Source organism: Excalfactoria chinensis, chromosome 13 (genome assembly GCF_039878825.1).
Source record: "Excalfactoria chinensis isolate bCotChi1 chromosome 13, bCotChi1.hap2, whole genome shotgun sequence".
Classification (NCBI taxonomy): domain Eukaryota; kingdom Metazoa; phylum Chordata; class Aves; order Galliformes; family Phasianidae; genus Excalfactoria; species Excalfactoria chinensis.
This window is the reverse complement of record NC_092837.1, coordinates 1,225,798-1,241,599: the sequence shown is the minus strand read 5'-3', so window position 1 is coordinate 1,241,599 and position 15,802 is coordinate 1,225,798. Positions and strand designations below refer to the sequence as shown.

At 46.4% G+C, this 15,802-nt stretch overlaps 1 protein-coding gene across 1 annotated transcript; it reads left to right on the top strand.

The window, feature by feature from the left end:
* The first annotated feature begins 613 nt into the window (after positions 1–613).
* Positions 614–14,892, top strand: NDFIP1 (Nedd4 family interacting protein 1). Its single transcript, XM_072348542.1, has 8 exons — positions 614–961; positions 8,028–8,115; positions 9,255–9,385; positions 10,257–10,344; positions 10,533–10,657; positions 11,365–11,431; positions 12,009–12,114; positions 13,907–14,892. The coding sequence occupies exons 1-7, from the start codon at positions 629–631 to the stop codon at positions 12,110–12,112; spliced, it is 936 nt and encodes a 311-aa protein (XP_072204643.1). The 5' UTR covers positions 614–628; the 3' UTR covers positions 12,113–12,114; positions 13,907–14,892.
* The last annotated feature ends 910 nt before the right edge of the window (positions 14,893–15,802 follow it).

Here is a 15,802-nt window from a genome sequence, read left to right as displayed (position 1 = left end):
TATTTAAGTCTTATCAACCTTAGGGACTGATGTGGGCGGTTTTGCACAAGTCCAGCCGTAGATGAACCGCACAAGCACAAAACAAGGGTTAGACAAGCTGGAAAATCCCTCAACCCGTGTAACACCAAATGCAAAATAATTCAGAATAAACAAGTGTATAACCCAGTGATTTCTGATGAGTGCTTACCCCAGAGAGCTTTGGGTTTGCAGCACCATTTGCTTGACGTGGATATTCAGGATTTCTCAGCACCCCCTGAGCAGTTGGCCAGCATTTCAGGGTTGCTTTGGCTGCAGTGCTTTGTGTGCGTGTGCTGGGAGCAGCTGAGAGGGCATCACGTTTGGAACTGACGTGGATGGGTTAACAGAGAGGGTGGTACAGCCCTGGGACATGGCATGGTGATGGCATCGGGGCTGCCGAGCTCAGGAAGAGTTCGGACAGTGCTCTCAGACACGGGTTCGGCTTTGGGTGGCCCTGTGTGGACCCAGGGGCCGGTCTCGGCGATCCTTGTGGGTCTGTTCCAACTCTCTCTGCTCTGTGATTCTGTGACCAGCTCCAGGGCAGCGGCAATCCGCACATCCTGGTCCCAGCGGGCTGTGAAGGCGGCCCCCATCTCCAGCACGGGGTGCCATGAATTTTCGGATTGCTAGTGACAAATCTCCCCTGCACAGCACTCCCAGCTCCACCCGGCCCAGCAGCCCAGCCCGCTCCGCTCGGGCCCGAGGCCTCCGGCTGCCGGCGGGGCGGGGCGGGGCGGGGCGGGAGGAGGGCGCGACCGAGCGTGACGGGCAGAGGGAGGGCGGGAGCGGAGTCGCAAGCGAAGAGGCCTCGGCTGCGCGGCCTCCGCCTCAGCAGCTTCCGTCGGGAGGCGGCCGGGCAGCGCCGAGCCCCCGCCGCCTGCTCAGCACTCGCCCTCCCAGCGCCATGGCGGCCGCCGAGCCTAGCAGCGGCCGCTACCAGCAGGTGAGGGGCGGAGGGGCTCCTTAGGCCGTGCGGGAGCGGCGGCGGGGGGGTCCGTTCGGAGGCCGCGGGGCCTCGGCGTCGATCCGGGCTCCGGAGGCCGCGGGACGCTGCGGGACGAGGGTCGGCGGGGCGAGGCGCGGGCACGGCCGGGCTGCTGGCGGAGGAGCCCCGCCCCTCCCCGGGGCCGCGCGGTGACCTTGCCGGGATGCCGTCCTTCCGCCGCGGCCCGCCGTGCCCCGCGGGGCTGCGCTCTGCGGCTCGGCCGGCTCCGCGCTGATTCTTCCCAGCAGCGAACTCGTGTCGTGTTGAAACGAGCGTTAATTTTGTTCCGTGCGTTCAGCGCGGCGCTCTCCGGCTCAGGTCGAAATCCCTCCAGGCCGGGCTGTGTGCTTACACAGCTCCCAGGTGCGCTCGGTGCGTTCTTCCTTCCCTGCCTCCCGAAGGACAGGAACCCATCCCGGCCACCAAGAAGCAGCGGGCGGTGTGAGCTGCTCCGGCCTGCGGAGTGGAGAGCTCGCTGCTAACGGTGAGGGAGAGAAACTCCCCATAAGCGTGGCCTGCTGTTGGTGCTCCTCGGAGATACCGCTGTGCGGTGGCTTTGTTGTGGTGGCAGTTTGGTGCCGTTCTCCTCACAATACCAGGTGCAGCTTCTCTTAGGACAGAGCGTTGGTCTCATCCTTGTGGCTGGATGTCACTGGTTTTGACACACTAGGTTTGTAAAAGTTGAGTCAAACTTGCTATTTTTTTTCCTGTGGAACACAAATGTCTTCACTAGTGAAGACAAATCTCTTTGTTGCTTTTCTCAATCATGTTGGCTACAAATAAGCAGGTTTCTTTGCTAATTGCCTGTCTGTCAGCCCTGAGAATCCTCCTCATAAATGTCATTTACAGAGGGATCTGGTTTTGTGTCCTGTCGTTTTGAGCACATGAAGATATGTGACAGCAAGCGCTGAAGGATGCTCCCGCCTTGTTCTTGGTGGCACTCCAGGCCTGAGTGATAAGAACACCGCTGATTGCCTTAGAGAGAAATATGGGAAGCTGTCATTTCACCAGGTCTCACTCACACGTGGGGCAGACACATAACAGACGCTGTTACTGCTGTAGAGCGCAGCACTGCGTGGTACAGCAGAGATTAGAGAGGCAGTCTGTGCCCCAGAGGATTCGTTCTGCTAAAGATGAGGTCCCAGGGAAAGACAGCTGTAATTGAGTGCAGGATGAGAAACATACAGATGGAATTACTTTGTTGGGCTGCTTAAAAGTTGCTTTTCCTCCCCCTTGCCCTCTGTCAGAACTCTGGTATTCGTGTTGTTGTAAAGCACGTTATTGGTTTCTAATGCTTGCACTGCTCTGGAAAATCCCTGCGAGCTGTGAAACTGGAGATACAGAGCTGATGTTTGTATGAAGGGGAGATGAGAGGGTGGGGGAACCTCTCCAACGTGAACATGTCAGGGTTTTTAGATACTGATGTCCAACTCACAAATGTAATTTCTGCCAGTGGAGCGTCTAAAGAATTGGCAGCTGTAAGGGCTGGAGTTGGATGCAGATCTGTAAGTGTAGGCAGTGTGTGGAAATTACCAATACGCCCATTTAATCTTTTAAGTTACTGGAGTATGAAGCAGTGAAATAGAACCGAACATTATAAATCTGGAGAACATTTATTTTTGGGAGGGGGTGATGTGTCACTGGTGGCTGAATTATCCCACAATTGGGCTGAATGTGCTGCCCTGTCTGTGTGGCAGTTTGACATCCATCCCCGTGGGGTTTTGTGCACAGAGCTGTGTGCGTGGGAACAGAGCGTGCGAGGTGGGATCCCCTGTGTGTGTGTTCTCAAAGAACAGAAGAAGCTGAGCACAGAGGACAACAGAAATAAATAAGCAGCTGAGTTCAAAACCCGAGTGTTTCTTCCTTGCAGGCCTATGTGGGCGCATGGGCTGTGCATCCCCCAGCAGCCTGTTCCACCACCTGTGTCTGTTCCTCTGTATGTGCTGTGTTAAAGGGGTGCTTATGGCACGTGATTTGTTTTCTATAATCTTCAGCCCTCGTGCTTTATTCAGGCATTAGGTAATCTAACAGAAAATAGCTTGCGATTATGCTTCTGAACGCTATGGCGGTTTGGCTGAACGCACTGAGGAAGCACAAATGGAGCTAAGGCAAAACCCATGGAAGGATGTGTGCCCTGCTGTGCTGGGGGTGTGAGCTGGGAGCGGCGGGGCGGCTGGTTCTGTCCCTTGGTGCAGGCTGTGAGAGGCGGGATGGGGTGCTGGGGAGCAGGGCAGGCTGCAGCATGCAGCAGTCCATGTCCCAGAAGGACTGTGGCTGATGCCGTTGCTGTTTGGACTTGCTTTTGGGAAGGCTATGCAGGATGTTGCTGGGTTTAGGTGGCCTAAATCCTTTTGAGCGCATCCCCTGGACTGGGAGCTCAGTGGCAGAGCTGTATTTTGTGCTTAGAGCTGAAAGTAGCCTCTGTTCTGGAAAAAATACTTAGGCTTTTAATAGGTTTATTTACACTCCGTGTTAACTGCTTTTTACTGGAAGCATTTGAAGATATATGTGATGTATATGAGTAATGTAAACCCACCTAGAAAATGGTGGGTGTGTTAAATAATACAAACAGATTCCTTTTTAAGTGGTATTTCTTCCAGTTCCACTTGTTGAAGGCTTACATGGATCATGAATCATTTCGTTATGGGAGGCGTCTATGGGAAATGTAAAGAAGAAAGATTTCTCCGTTTGTTTGGTTTTCTTTTGGTGGAACTGCAGAAGAAATATGCTGCCTAAGATAGGAGAGTGAGTACATTTGGAATCCACAGAGGACTGCAGTGCTTGCGTTCTGCCTGGGAAGGCTGAGGTGAAATAGGGAAGGAGACGTCAGTTACCAGCTTGTGCTTGCATTAAGCTCGTCTTTAATTTTTCAGTTGCAGTGGGTGTGCAGAATATCCCATATCTGGTAACGTTAGCAGATAGAATTAGTGATGTTAGTGGCTTTTCATTTCTTTGGTGAGCCGTTTGTTGCTTGCAGAAGATGTGCTGCCTGAAGATAGCTGCAATTGGTAAGAATGATAGGGAGATAAAGAAAGGGCAGGTTGTTTTCTTCTTTTCTCTTTTGTGCACCCAGATGAGTAGAACAGTGGTGTCCTTTGACATAAGAATAGTAGGGACTTACAGAAATAAGTCACGGAGTTTTCCCACACCACTGCTCCTGTTGCTCTGCACCTGGTGGGAGCCAGGATTTGGGGTGAAGCTGTGCTGCCTCTGTGCAACACGGCAGTCATTCCAGCTGGCTCTTGGTAGATAGATACTGCTTTGTTCTGAAACAGCAGCTTCTGCAGGCAGCCATACCTCCCAGGTGGGTTTGGAAGGTTTTGGTGATTCTGTGTAAAAAGGTAGTTATGGAATTAAAATAAATTCATTCTGTAAAGGTTAAAGGATTTGGGACAGACAGTGCTACAGCTGCAGTCCAGCATCATTGCAAAGCTTGTGTGACAGTAGAACACAGCCTTGCAGGCAAATGTCTGTTTTAACTGTTATCTCAGGTATCAGGATTGTGCTGGACTCTTAGTTGGGCTGAATTCTTTCTGTGATGCATTAGTGTCCAGAAAGATGGTAATACGGTCCTAAGTATTGCAGCGAGGCTTTGTGCTTTGTTAGGTGCATGAAAGGTAATTCCAGCTCCCTAATATGGAAACCAGCTTCTTTTGTACTGAGCCACTGAATATGTAGGCATAAGGACAGTCCCAACAGAGGTGTGTTCTGGCAGGCGTGCTTCTTGGTAGCTCAGGCAAGGCAGCACAGTGCTCTGGGTGAGCAGGGGTGGGGGAACGGGAGCCGTGCTTTGCAGCTCTGGGGGTGTTTCTCTGGTAAGTCGGTGAGGAGCAGCGCGTTGGTGGCCATGGATGGTATTTTGGAGGGCTGCAGCTGTGCTGAGCAGTGCTTGATGCATGCAGCTTGGTGCAAGGCACGGCTCCGCAGCCCAAACGTGTAGCACAAGGGAAGGGCCTTCTGTCCTTGTGGTGTGCACCTCCAGGTGTAAGTATGATGAGGAGATCCATGCTGCCACTGTAATGCAGTTCAATGACCTGTGAGAGCTTCAGGGAGAAAAGAGTTACTTGCTCCTCGAGGAGAGGGGCTGCCAAGGGCTGGTGTGTGTGGGTTGGCTTGTCTCGTAGCTTATTGTTACTCCCGCTGATTACTAAGCTGATATTAAGTTAGAGGAATTTGAGACAGGACTGGGTAAAAGTCAGGATTTCAAATCAGTGTTGGGGAAATGTAGCTGAGTAAAAGGAGGTATCTTTGGACTGAGCAGAGGCTTTTATTTGTATCCCAAAGGCTAAAGATACAAAAGGAGAAACGTAAGGGGAGTTGAAATCAGATTAGAAAGTTGACTTGCTGGAGTACTCCCTATTTTAGTGATGACATAGGTTTGGGGTGTTTTTTTTGCCTTAAGTTGGAAGGGGTCTTAAAGATGATCTAGTTAGCATTTAGTACTGTATTCATTTGTATTCATTTGCAGATGTTGTGATCCCATTGTTCTGAAAAATCAGCCCTGCCACCTTTTAAAAAATAAGTGTATCTATATTGATTCCTTTGTTGCTATTAACCTAATCAGCCGCCTTTCTGAAATCCCACAGAAACCATAGTAACAACAAAAATGAGACCGGATCGGGGCTGCCTTCGCTCAGCTTCCTCAGTAGGATTTTGTGCAGCACTACCTTGTGTGCCAGCACGTGAGATCAGAACTGAAACGCAGGGAACACCGCTGAGCTGATGCATTGCTGGCACTCATGGCTGAGATGAAGCTGGTGATGGGCTACGTGCAGACATTCCTCCTGAGGACTTGGGCGGAGGGGAGGTTTAATAACAAGATGCAAAGCAATGCCAGCAGGCAGCGTGCTGAGCGTACACAGTTTGGAAGAGGGAACAAATTTGCATGGAAACATTTGAAAACGTTTTGTAAGTTTAGAGCTTTAGTGCTGTTGTATGTGCACGTGATGTGCCTACACTGGGAAAGTGGCACAGCAGCAGCACCCTGCTCAGAGCTGCACTGCTGCTGGCTGTTGTTGGTTGGGAAGTAAATGTCCCTGAGTCTTACCCTGTTCCATCAGACAACTTCCTGATGTTTGGTAATCAGATGAAAAATTAATCTCAGCCGAGCTCTTGTTTTAATAAGTGCATACACTGCTGTAAATACGGCCTACTTTTGGTGCAGCAAATAGGAGATTCACACTTTCAAAGCTAAGCTCCATCTGAGAAGCAGAGAAAGAACACCTGTCAGCTTCAGCAAAACAGACTGTAGTCAAACCCAGCTTCAGTCAGATTCTCTGGGATCCGAAGGCTTCCAGCAGCAGTGCAGAGGGAGGTTGCCTGCAGCCCCCCCACGGCACTGTGCTGTGCATGCTGGGTGCCCGCCTTGGCCTGGGTGGAAAATGCAAGGCAAGTGCAGCACTGCCGTGTTGTGCCACGTGAGACCTGATGATTCATTCTTCCTGTCACATGAACCCTCACTGTTTTGCTAATAAGCACTTAGTTGAATTTTAGATGCCTGGAATCATTAAAAAGGCTGGAAGGCATTTGTGTACCTTGTCCATTAAAAGGAAAATCTGTTTCCTATAACTGCGTACCTTCTAGAGCCTCTAGCTCAGTTTTACAAAGTAACAGTAACTGCGTGTTTTATGCCATTACTTGAACTGTGGTGGTTTGGAGCTAGCAGTAAGTCCAGCTTGCCTCCTCCTGCATGACGCAGCAGTCAGCAGGGAGGTGGCAGCGGCCCTTGGACCCTTGGTTAAGTGTTCCATGTGCACACGAGTGTGCAGCCGGCCAGGGTGTGCAGCTGTCCAGTTGGTGGATGGGAAAACGAGCAGTGGATGCTCTTCAGCTCACTGGAATGGAGTGTCATGCAGTTCAAGCAGGTGTCCAATGAATTGTGTCTAACTGAAGAGGTTTGGGCTTTGACTTTCACCGTGGATGTGGATGTAGTCTGAGCCTTTGATCTGAACTATCAAAAGGAAAAAAATAGAAGAATGTGCGGCGCAGTTAGGTGTAGAGTGAGACCTTCTTTTACGCATGTGGGTTGGTTTTTAGTTTTCCTGGTAAGCTGTACAGGCAAAACAGTGCTGCCAGCTCCCTGAGCGATAAATGCTTGGCAAGGATTTGAGTGCCAACTTCAGAAGATGCCAGAAGCATCTCTCCAAAGAGAAGGAAGCAAATGGCTCCAAGTACATTAGAGCCAATGTGCAGGAGGAGTGGCTGAAGATGTTACTGGAGGAGCTGCAGGAGTGCTGTTGCATAGTGCTGGTTACAGAGGAGCATGGCATCTCCTTGTGAAGGCTCAGTCCCAACATGCTTTTCTGAAATGAATCTTCTTTCTGTGTAAAAAGTTAATTTCTTTTTTGATGAGAAGTGGAACAAGAAAATAAATTAGGTAGCGGCTGATTTGTAAACTCTGTTCTGGTGTGTTCTGCTTTCAGCCTGTCTGGTTTGCCTTTGTCATCTTCTCTGATCAAAGCTGCAGTTGGCATACCTGGTTCATGCAGGGGATGCTGTGTTATTGCTGATAAGCTGCAGGGTTTTTTTTTCCAAGCTGTGTGAATGTGGGAAGCACAGTGCATAAAGCACACAGTCTTCTGTGAAGTCATACGGTGTGAAAAGGTGAGGGGAAATTGCAAGAGTCATATTTACTTGTGTCATGTGTCTGCTGCGAAACCAGAGGCAGCAGTGCAATCTTTTGTTGATGTCTCCTGCTATTTCCTCAGCAGATGCAATTGCAGCTCTTAACTTGTGTGAGCTGAGGATCCTTGGGAGGTGCTGGGGAAATTGAGAGGTACTGAGAAGGTGTATGCTGTACTAGGCTGAAGGCCGGATGTGTGAGGGTATGAAATCATGGCTTCATTTTACTGTGCTTTTAAGTCAAATGGGAGCTCTTTGGAGCAAAGCGAGCAACTGCTTGAGTTGCTCCACATTGCCACAGATCTGTTTTGTTCCAGAAGAGAGCCACTGCAGTTAAAAATTCAGGGGGCAGCTCCACAGATTGTGGGGCACCCAATTAACCTCTTGTGTGTGGTCTGTTCAGCTGCAGAACGAAGAGGAGCCCGGTGAGGCTGCACCAGTGGTCAGTGATGCCCCTCCGCCCTACAGCAGCATTTCTGCAGAGAATACAGGTAAGTGCAGCAGAAGGGAAAGAGCTGGGTTTACTCTGTTGTTCTTTCTTACCTCCTTAATTGTTCTCCATATTGACAGATGGCATTGCATTATCCTTACCAAGGCGACAAAGGATCACAATTGATCTAGAGATGCTATTGTTGCTTGTGGTTTAGAATATGCATTTTGGCTGCATTCGTCTGATGTCATCCTGTAAAGTGCTGTTCAGTTACATTGCACAGTGTTCTGGGTTGATTGAAGGCAGTTAAAGTCAAAGTGCTGTGAGGCTTTGTGGTTCCCTCTTGTTATTTGTCTACTGTACTCCTTCCAAAAAGAACTTGTTACTTAAAAGGGATTAAAGAATTCACGATTTCTGCAGTTTTCAGTAACTAAGAACTTGGTCATAAGGTTACACTTCTTCTGAATCATCATACTGTCATATAACTCACTGATAGCTTTGAGCAGAAGAGATTCTCGTTATGTGCTGGTTCTGTATTGGTGAGCTTTAGCCTAGGTAAATCTTTTCATTTTTCCCCTCCACAACTTCTGTAGTCAACTTTAATGAAGATTTGCGAATCAAATGTGAGTCAGTATCTCCAATAGCCAGCTTTGGCTAGAAGTTGTATGGCTGTGTTTCTAAAGCTGACTGTTGGATATCCTGCCTCAGCACACTCATTGTAAAGATGCCTCTATCAGTCTGATTCCTTGGTGTGCCTAAGAGATTGGGGCTCAAAAATGTGCTTTGATTTTTTTTTTGTCCCAGTCCTGCATCAAAAAACCCCAAACTATTAGGAGTCTTTCTCTGGAAACATTTCTTGCCAGCAGTCTGAGGCTCAGAGTGATTCTTCTTTTGACTCATTCAGACTGTTGGGATTCATAAATAAAACTACTTCTGTTTTATTGAAGGACAGACGTGTGTGTCATTGCTTCAAAAATAAGTAGAGCTGGGCTTGTTAAAGTATGACTTTGTATGAGATAAGATGTTCCTGTGTTTTTCACTTTTTATTCTGGGATGGCAGGAGGCTAAAAGGGTGGGGAGGAGATGGGAGCTTAACAGTTGGGATACTGAGGTTTTTTGAGGGCTTCTGAAATGCTTCTTGTTCCCAGCATTGAGTTATTGAGCAGACAGGTTACCTGCTGTATAACTTTTGCTTTGCAGCTTATTTTGACTACAAGGATGAATCAGGATTTCCGAAGCCTCCATCTTACAACGTGGCCACAACACTTCCTAGTTATGATGAGGCAGAGAGAACCAAGGCTGAAGCCACAATTCCCTTGGTTCCTGGAAGAGTGAGTACACTTGGCTGCCTGTATGTCCTTCACATCTCCTGTGTAGGATTTCTCTTTCAAGTCCTGCTTATCAAGTGTCCCGCCTTTTGTTTTTCAGCCTTTTGGGGCAGTGGTACCACACACTCCCAAGAGTTCTGAGGTGTGAGGTTTTAAATTTTCCTCTGGGCAGCTCTGAAGTAATGCTATCCAGATTAGTTTGGCAAGCTGACAGAGGTGGTGTGCTGTATCTCTGCGTACTGGGTTGGGTTGTTTTTTTTGTTTGTTTTGTTCTTTTAAAAAGGGATTTAGGATTAATTATTCAGCCATCTCATGTATCTACTCTCAATGCTCCTGCTGCTTGCTTAGCTGACTTCAGAGACAGCAGTTCAGCTGATGCAAGGATGAGAAGACCATTCCCTCTGTCAGAATACATTTCATTTAAAATTTCCTTTGTCAACACTACATTTTGTTCAGCATGGTCCCCCACCCCAATAGCATGAAATGCCCACATTTCCTGATAGTTCTTTATGGAAGCCAAATTACTTGGTTCAGGTGAGGAGTGTCATTTTCCTAATGAGTAGGGGAGTTCTTTTAGTGAGAAGAAGAACGTGCCTGTATTAAGAAATAAAAAACACTGCTAAGATTTAATATAGCGTGCCTTGGGGTTTTTCTCTGCTTGCTTTTGTAGCGTTCTGAGATTTAGGAATATTTTCCCCAAAAGGAGTTTCTTTGAGTGTAAACTGAGCATTCTGTATCCCTCTATTGCATGCTGCTTCTTGAGGGCTGTGTGCTTTGCTGACCCTGTCTTGAAGAAGCAGCAGCAGATGTGGGTTTGCTGTATGGATTGGACTGACTTAAATGCGTTTGTGTTGCCTTTCCCTTTGATTTGCAGGAGGAGGACTTTGTGACACGGGATGACTTTGATGACAGCGACCAGCTGAGGATAGGAAATGATGGCATTTTTATGCTAACTTTCTTCAGTAAGTACACGGTGCAGCTTCCTTTTGTAAGTCAGCAACCTAAAATAGCTGCAGTTATTTTCACACTTAAGTTTATGAGGCACCAAAAAAAATGGTGTGTGCCAATTTTAAGGTTTTTATGCTTTTTTCCCTCCCCCCACCTTCTTGATATATAAAGAGGACTTGATCTGCTTCTCTTCCTTTCTTAGTGGCATTCCTCTTCAACTGGATTGGATTTTTCCTGTCTTTCTGTCTGACTACTTCAGCTGCAGGACGGTATGGGGCCATTTCTGGATTTGGTCTGTCTCTTATCAAGTGGATCCTTATTGTCAGGGTAAGTTGTGTTGTGCAGAAACACGTACTGGTACTGTTTTCTTTCCTGACTCACTTTTATTTTACTTTTATAAATGTTATTTGTGGCAAATTTAGCTTTTTTTAAGCTGAAATGGATTTTGAGCTTCTTGTTCACTGAGGACAGAGCTTTATTGTCATTCTGTCCTGTTCACGTGCTCAGATGATGGGATTATTATTATAATAAAGGAGATCACAAATTGCACATCAAGTATATCTGTCAGGCAGAGCCACATCAGATTGTGTTTGTGTGTGTTGGGCGTTGACAGTGATCGGATCTTCATAAAATAGTTATCTGGATAAAGCATGCCCTACAGTCAGTTTAGCGATGCATCTTGCTTGTATGATGTTCTTTAGGTGCTGCTTTGAAAATGTAATGATCTCTAAAGTGTGAGCATAACCGATGAGAAGAGAGAGACAGGGATTTGGAGATGTGGGAGTCTGAGGTTTGTTTTTTTGCTGGAGGAAGAGGCAGTGGCACAGTCACATGTCTGGAGCGGCTCGCGGGTGCCCTCTGGTGTGACATGCATGTGACACAGGCAGCAGGTGACAAGAAGCTTTTATTTTCCTTACTCTTTTATTTTCCTTACTAGAGACTGCATATGCAGGCAGCTTGAAAATACATTAGGTAAAGACACTGTTGCGTGCTCTAATTTGTGTGGGCTTTTTTGTTGTTTTTTTTCTTTCCAGTTCTCCACCTATTTTCCTGGTTACTTTGATGGTCAGTATTGGCTTTGGTGGGTGTTCCTTGTACTAGGTAAGTGTTTTGTTCTGGGGTGAAGGAGTGTGTACTTAGAACTCTACAAAGGCCTTACTGCACTTTACAAGCACAACAGTACTGGCTACTAAAATATGTACATGTAGATGTGAAACCCTCAGGGTACTTTTCCTGCATGCATTCTAGATGTTAGAGGTATACACAAGCACTGTTTTTTTGTTGTAATTCTGGGTAGTGGTGCCCTGTTTATCAATTGGAAAGAAAAAAGAAGAGAAAAATGTTTGTATTTGTAGTAACTGATGTTGTATCAGTTGTTGAGTGAGTTGTGACCTTTCTTCCATTTTTTTTTCTCCAATGGAAGTGACTAGATCTAATCTAAGCGCTAGGTCTAATTTTGGGCAAGAGGTTTTGTGATGGGCTAAGGAAGGTTTGATTTTTGAGACTGTGCAGTCTTGAAAGATGAGGTGATACAGGAAAAGTTCTTGTATTCAGACAGCTGTTGTGTATCCCAGCAACTCAGGTGATTCTCTGCTATTAACAGTGAGTTGATCTGCTCCTTCTCTAATTGCAGAAGCAAAATCTTTATTAACTGCACAAATGTGTTTCTTCCATCTAGGTTTTCTGCTGTTTCTCAGAGGATTTATTAATTATGCAAAAGTTAGGAAGATGCCTGATACTTTTTCCACTCTCCCCAGAACCAGAGTTCTCTTTATTTACTAAAGGTAAACTTTCTGCTTTTGTGGATTTGTTCTGTTTCATTTTAAACTTAATTTAGTGACTTTCCTTTGCATCAGAATTCTTAGAATGCAAGGCAGCAGCAAACAGTTGTTTCTTGGTATCCCACACACAGCCCCTGTTTCTACAGAGGGACAGCATCCAGACTGTCTTGGTGGGGAACAGAGGAATATTTGGCATTTCTTCTCGAGTTTTTCCTTAGAAGAATTTTTGAATTCATTAGATTTGAGTTGTACAAACAGCATCCTGGCCTTGTGCTGTGTTTGACAGGCGTGTCTTTCTGAATGAGTGACGTGCCTGAAACACATGGTATGTTCTACACATGGTATGTTCTGCACATGAACAGGGGTCTCAAAATGTGGTTAAAAAAACCCTGTGCCAGTCTGGCTTGTGTACCAAAAAGAACAGCGTGTCTGAGTTTTGTGTGCCCTCTGAATTTTGTGCCAAGTTCTTGAAGAAATTCAATCCTCACACACCATTTCTCTTTGAAAATCACTCCTGTGTACTTGAGCATGCTGCCCTACCTGAGCATTTTCCAAAAGCCTGAATGCCTGAAAGTCTTTTCTTTAAGGCTGAACTTTGACGTTGCTCCCTTCCTAATGGGACTTTAAAGAAAGGCTTAAGAAGTCAAACCCTTATAGCATAACTTCCTGCTTACAGCAGATAATGGCCTTGCATTAACTGTCCCTCCCTGAGGGGACGGAAATCCTGGAATAGTTTGCTTCCCAGATGGTGGGTGCAACATGATGCTCCCTTTAGAAATATGTAATAACACCGTATTTCCCCAAGACAAGGTTGAAGCAGTTGCAGCTGGGACTGTAGTATAAAGAGACCAAACAAAGCCCAGCTTTAAGTTGGGCTCATTACATTGTTCAGATTTTGAAACCAAGGCTTAATTTTCCAAATGCACTTTCCTTTTATTAGAAGCTGCAAACTGCTTAAGACTGCTTAATTTCTGTTCTGCAGCACGCTACATGGAACAAGCATTGTGCAGTGCTTTGCAGCTTTGTGTGGTGATGATAGTGCATAAAAATAGATCTTCAGCCAATTTATTTGTATTCCTGTTCTGTTTAACAAAGTGACTGGGTTCCAGTGGGCTTTTCTGCTGACCTCCAGGCTTTGTAATATCCTCTGGAATTCCTGCTGAGTCACCAGGAGGATCACTTCCCTTCGTTGAGTGCTCACAGTGCCAGCATTAAGCATCAGCCATGTCACCTGTAGTTTGTCCTCACTGAATTTGATTTTACTTCTATATGAAACTTGTTCATTTATTATAGGAACCAGCTGGCTTCTTGCTTCAGAGGCCTTGTCCTCGATTCTGTCATTCTATGATTCGGAATTTGAAATAATTTTGGAGACTGTTCTGAACTCCTTGCTTGTAAGGATGGAGTTGTGGTGCCTTCTGTTGTAAATCTTTGTTTATTTACTTTTGGGTACCTGAGAGCTTTCAAAAAGCACTCTTTTGGGTATGCTGAGGTACATGGCCTCCCTCACCTTCTGGAAGTGCTTTCACTGGAGATCTTTAATCCAGACATCTGAGAAAGGAAACCACAGAAGACCTGCATTTTCACTATCTGGTTGTTTTTAAGGTTAACTTTCCGCTGTAGGCCGTGATGAGGAGGGTGCAGTGAATGGGCATTTTTGTCTTGACCATGTCATTGTGTACTGGGATTCTTTATAAGCCTCTCAATATCCTGCACTCTTTGTGAGCGACATCCTACTGCCATCTAAAATAGCGATCTAACTATAGGTTCAATATTTGATATCCTTCTCCAACAGATGTTTTCTGGCAAATGTCTTCCTGTGTGAGTGAATTCTCCCTCAAGAAGTAACAGGACACCTGCAGGAAGTGAATCAAGACTCTGAAACAGAAGAAAAAAAATAGTCACCTGCTTTAAAAGAAATAAATAAAGTACTGTTGGAAAACAAAAAAAAGAGAAGCATTTCTTTCTATTTGTTTCTAGGTGTAAAATTTTAATAATTAATGCGGAATTCTGTAATCATTAAATCGTTAGTGGCTAATGTTTGCAAAAGCTATTGCAGTCGAGTCTGTGATGTGCTAATAAGGCCTTATCTAGTATCTGTAGTCATTTGGGTAGCATGAGCTGTGCCCCGTAGCCAGCAGGGGACAGGCTTGCTTTGTTTCGTTCTGCATCCTAGCGGCAGGTTGGGACTCTGGTCTGTGGTGTACAGTGTGTGTGATACTGACTGCCCCGAAGGGATGACCTCAAAAGTTGAAGCGATGGCATCGCTACGGTTACACACCTTTCTGCTGCTTCATACCAGCCACCTGTGCTGTCTGTCTGAGAGGGGAAACTGGGCTCTGCAGCACGGAGTAGTGAGGTGTAATTAATGGGGAGGGAGTCTGATTTTTGAAGGTGGCACAAGTGTTAATTTTTTAACAGCCGATGACACTCTCAGTGTTGTAGTATACTTTCGTACTACCTACTTTTTGGACTAAATAGGAATTTTCACAGTACACGTTGGTAGTGTAAAGATGAAAGGTCACATTGCAACTTTGTATAAAGAATATCTTGCAAAATAAAGGCCGTTTTTTTTTCTTTGGCTTGGGACTTTTGAGACGATTCCTAACATCCTGTAACTCTTGCCTTTATAATTTGTGTTAGCAGAGATTCTGATGCTTTATAAATGTAGATTTAATGTCCACTTTTGTGCTTTCTGCCAAGTGGTGATTCACTTTGGAGTTTTACTATGTTAAAACTGTAAATATAGCAGAACATTAATAAATGTCACTTATGTAGCAATTTGTGCTGTAGATCGGTGTTTAATTTAGTTTCAGTGCTCGGTTCCATCTGGTTCCTGATCCCCAGTGCAGGTTTTCTGCAGGAATTTCATTGCAGCTGCAGGGAAGGTGTGATGCAGATGTGACTCCTCCACTCCAGGGTCTCTTTCTTCCTTTTTGTATCCAGGTTTGCCATCCCCAGGGCGGTGTCCAGCAATGGCCTCTTTCTCTGTCAGTTCAGGAGGCAGCGATTCCATCGATCCTGGGGAGTGCTGGGTTTTTCTCGGTCTCACGTAAGCTGTCTGCTTTCTGAAGTGGTTTGACCATAGTTCTGTTTCAAGGCTGAACTTCACAGATGTGTGCTCCTGACATCCAGGCAGTTGAGTGGACGAAGATAGATGGGGGTTAATGGGAACTTCCTTTGTAAGTAAGTGTGTGCGGGGTGAGTTACTGAGTTCATCGTGCAGCACAAAATCTGGAGCACTGAGGAACTCTGCATCACATTTGCCCAAACTTGGTAGATCAGCCTTCTGTTTACTCTCTTGGCATATGGGCCTTATTTGGTCTTGTGCATTTGGGGAACTGGAATATTTGGCATTCCTGTCTCTCTTCACTTGGTGGCCTGGCGCTGCAGACACCTAGAGCTCAGCTGTCCTATACAAACACTTCCAGACATTCTTTTCAAGGACCATGGGCAGGGAGGGATGCTCTGTGGAAGCGGGTGGGCAGCAGGGTTTGAAGAAGCCCACAACTGTTTTCAGTGAGGGCTGACAGACTCAGAGCTCAGATAGCTGCCTTGGGTCTGACAGCGCAGACACTGTGCCACAACTATGGCTCTGTGTGGTTGCTGGACCCCTTTGTCCCTCCTGCCCTGTGGCAGCCAGGCTGTCTTCCCAGCAGCATTAGCCTCTGTGTGGTTCAGATTGGACTCA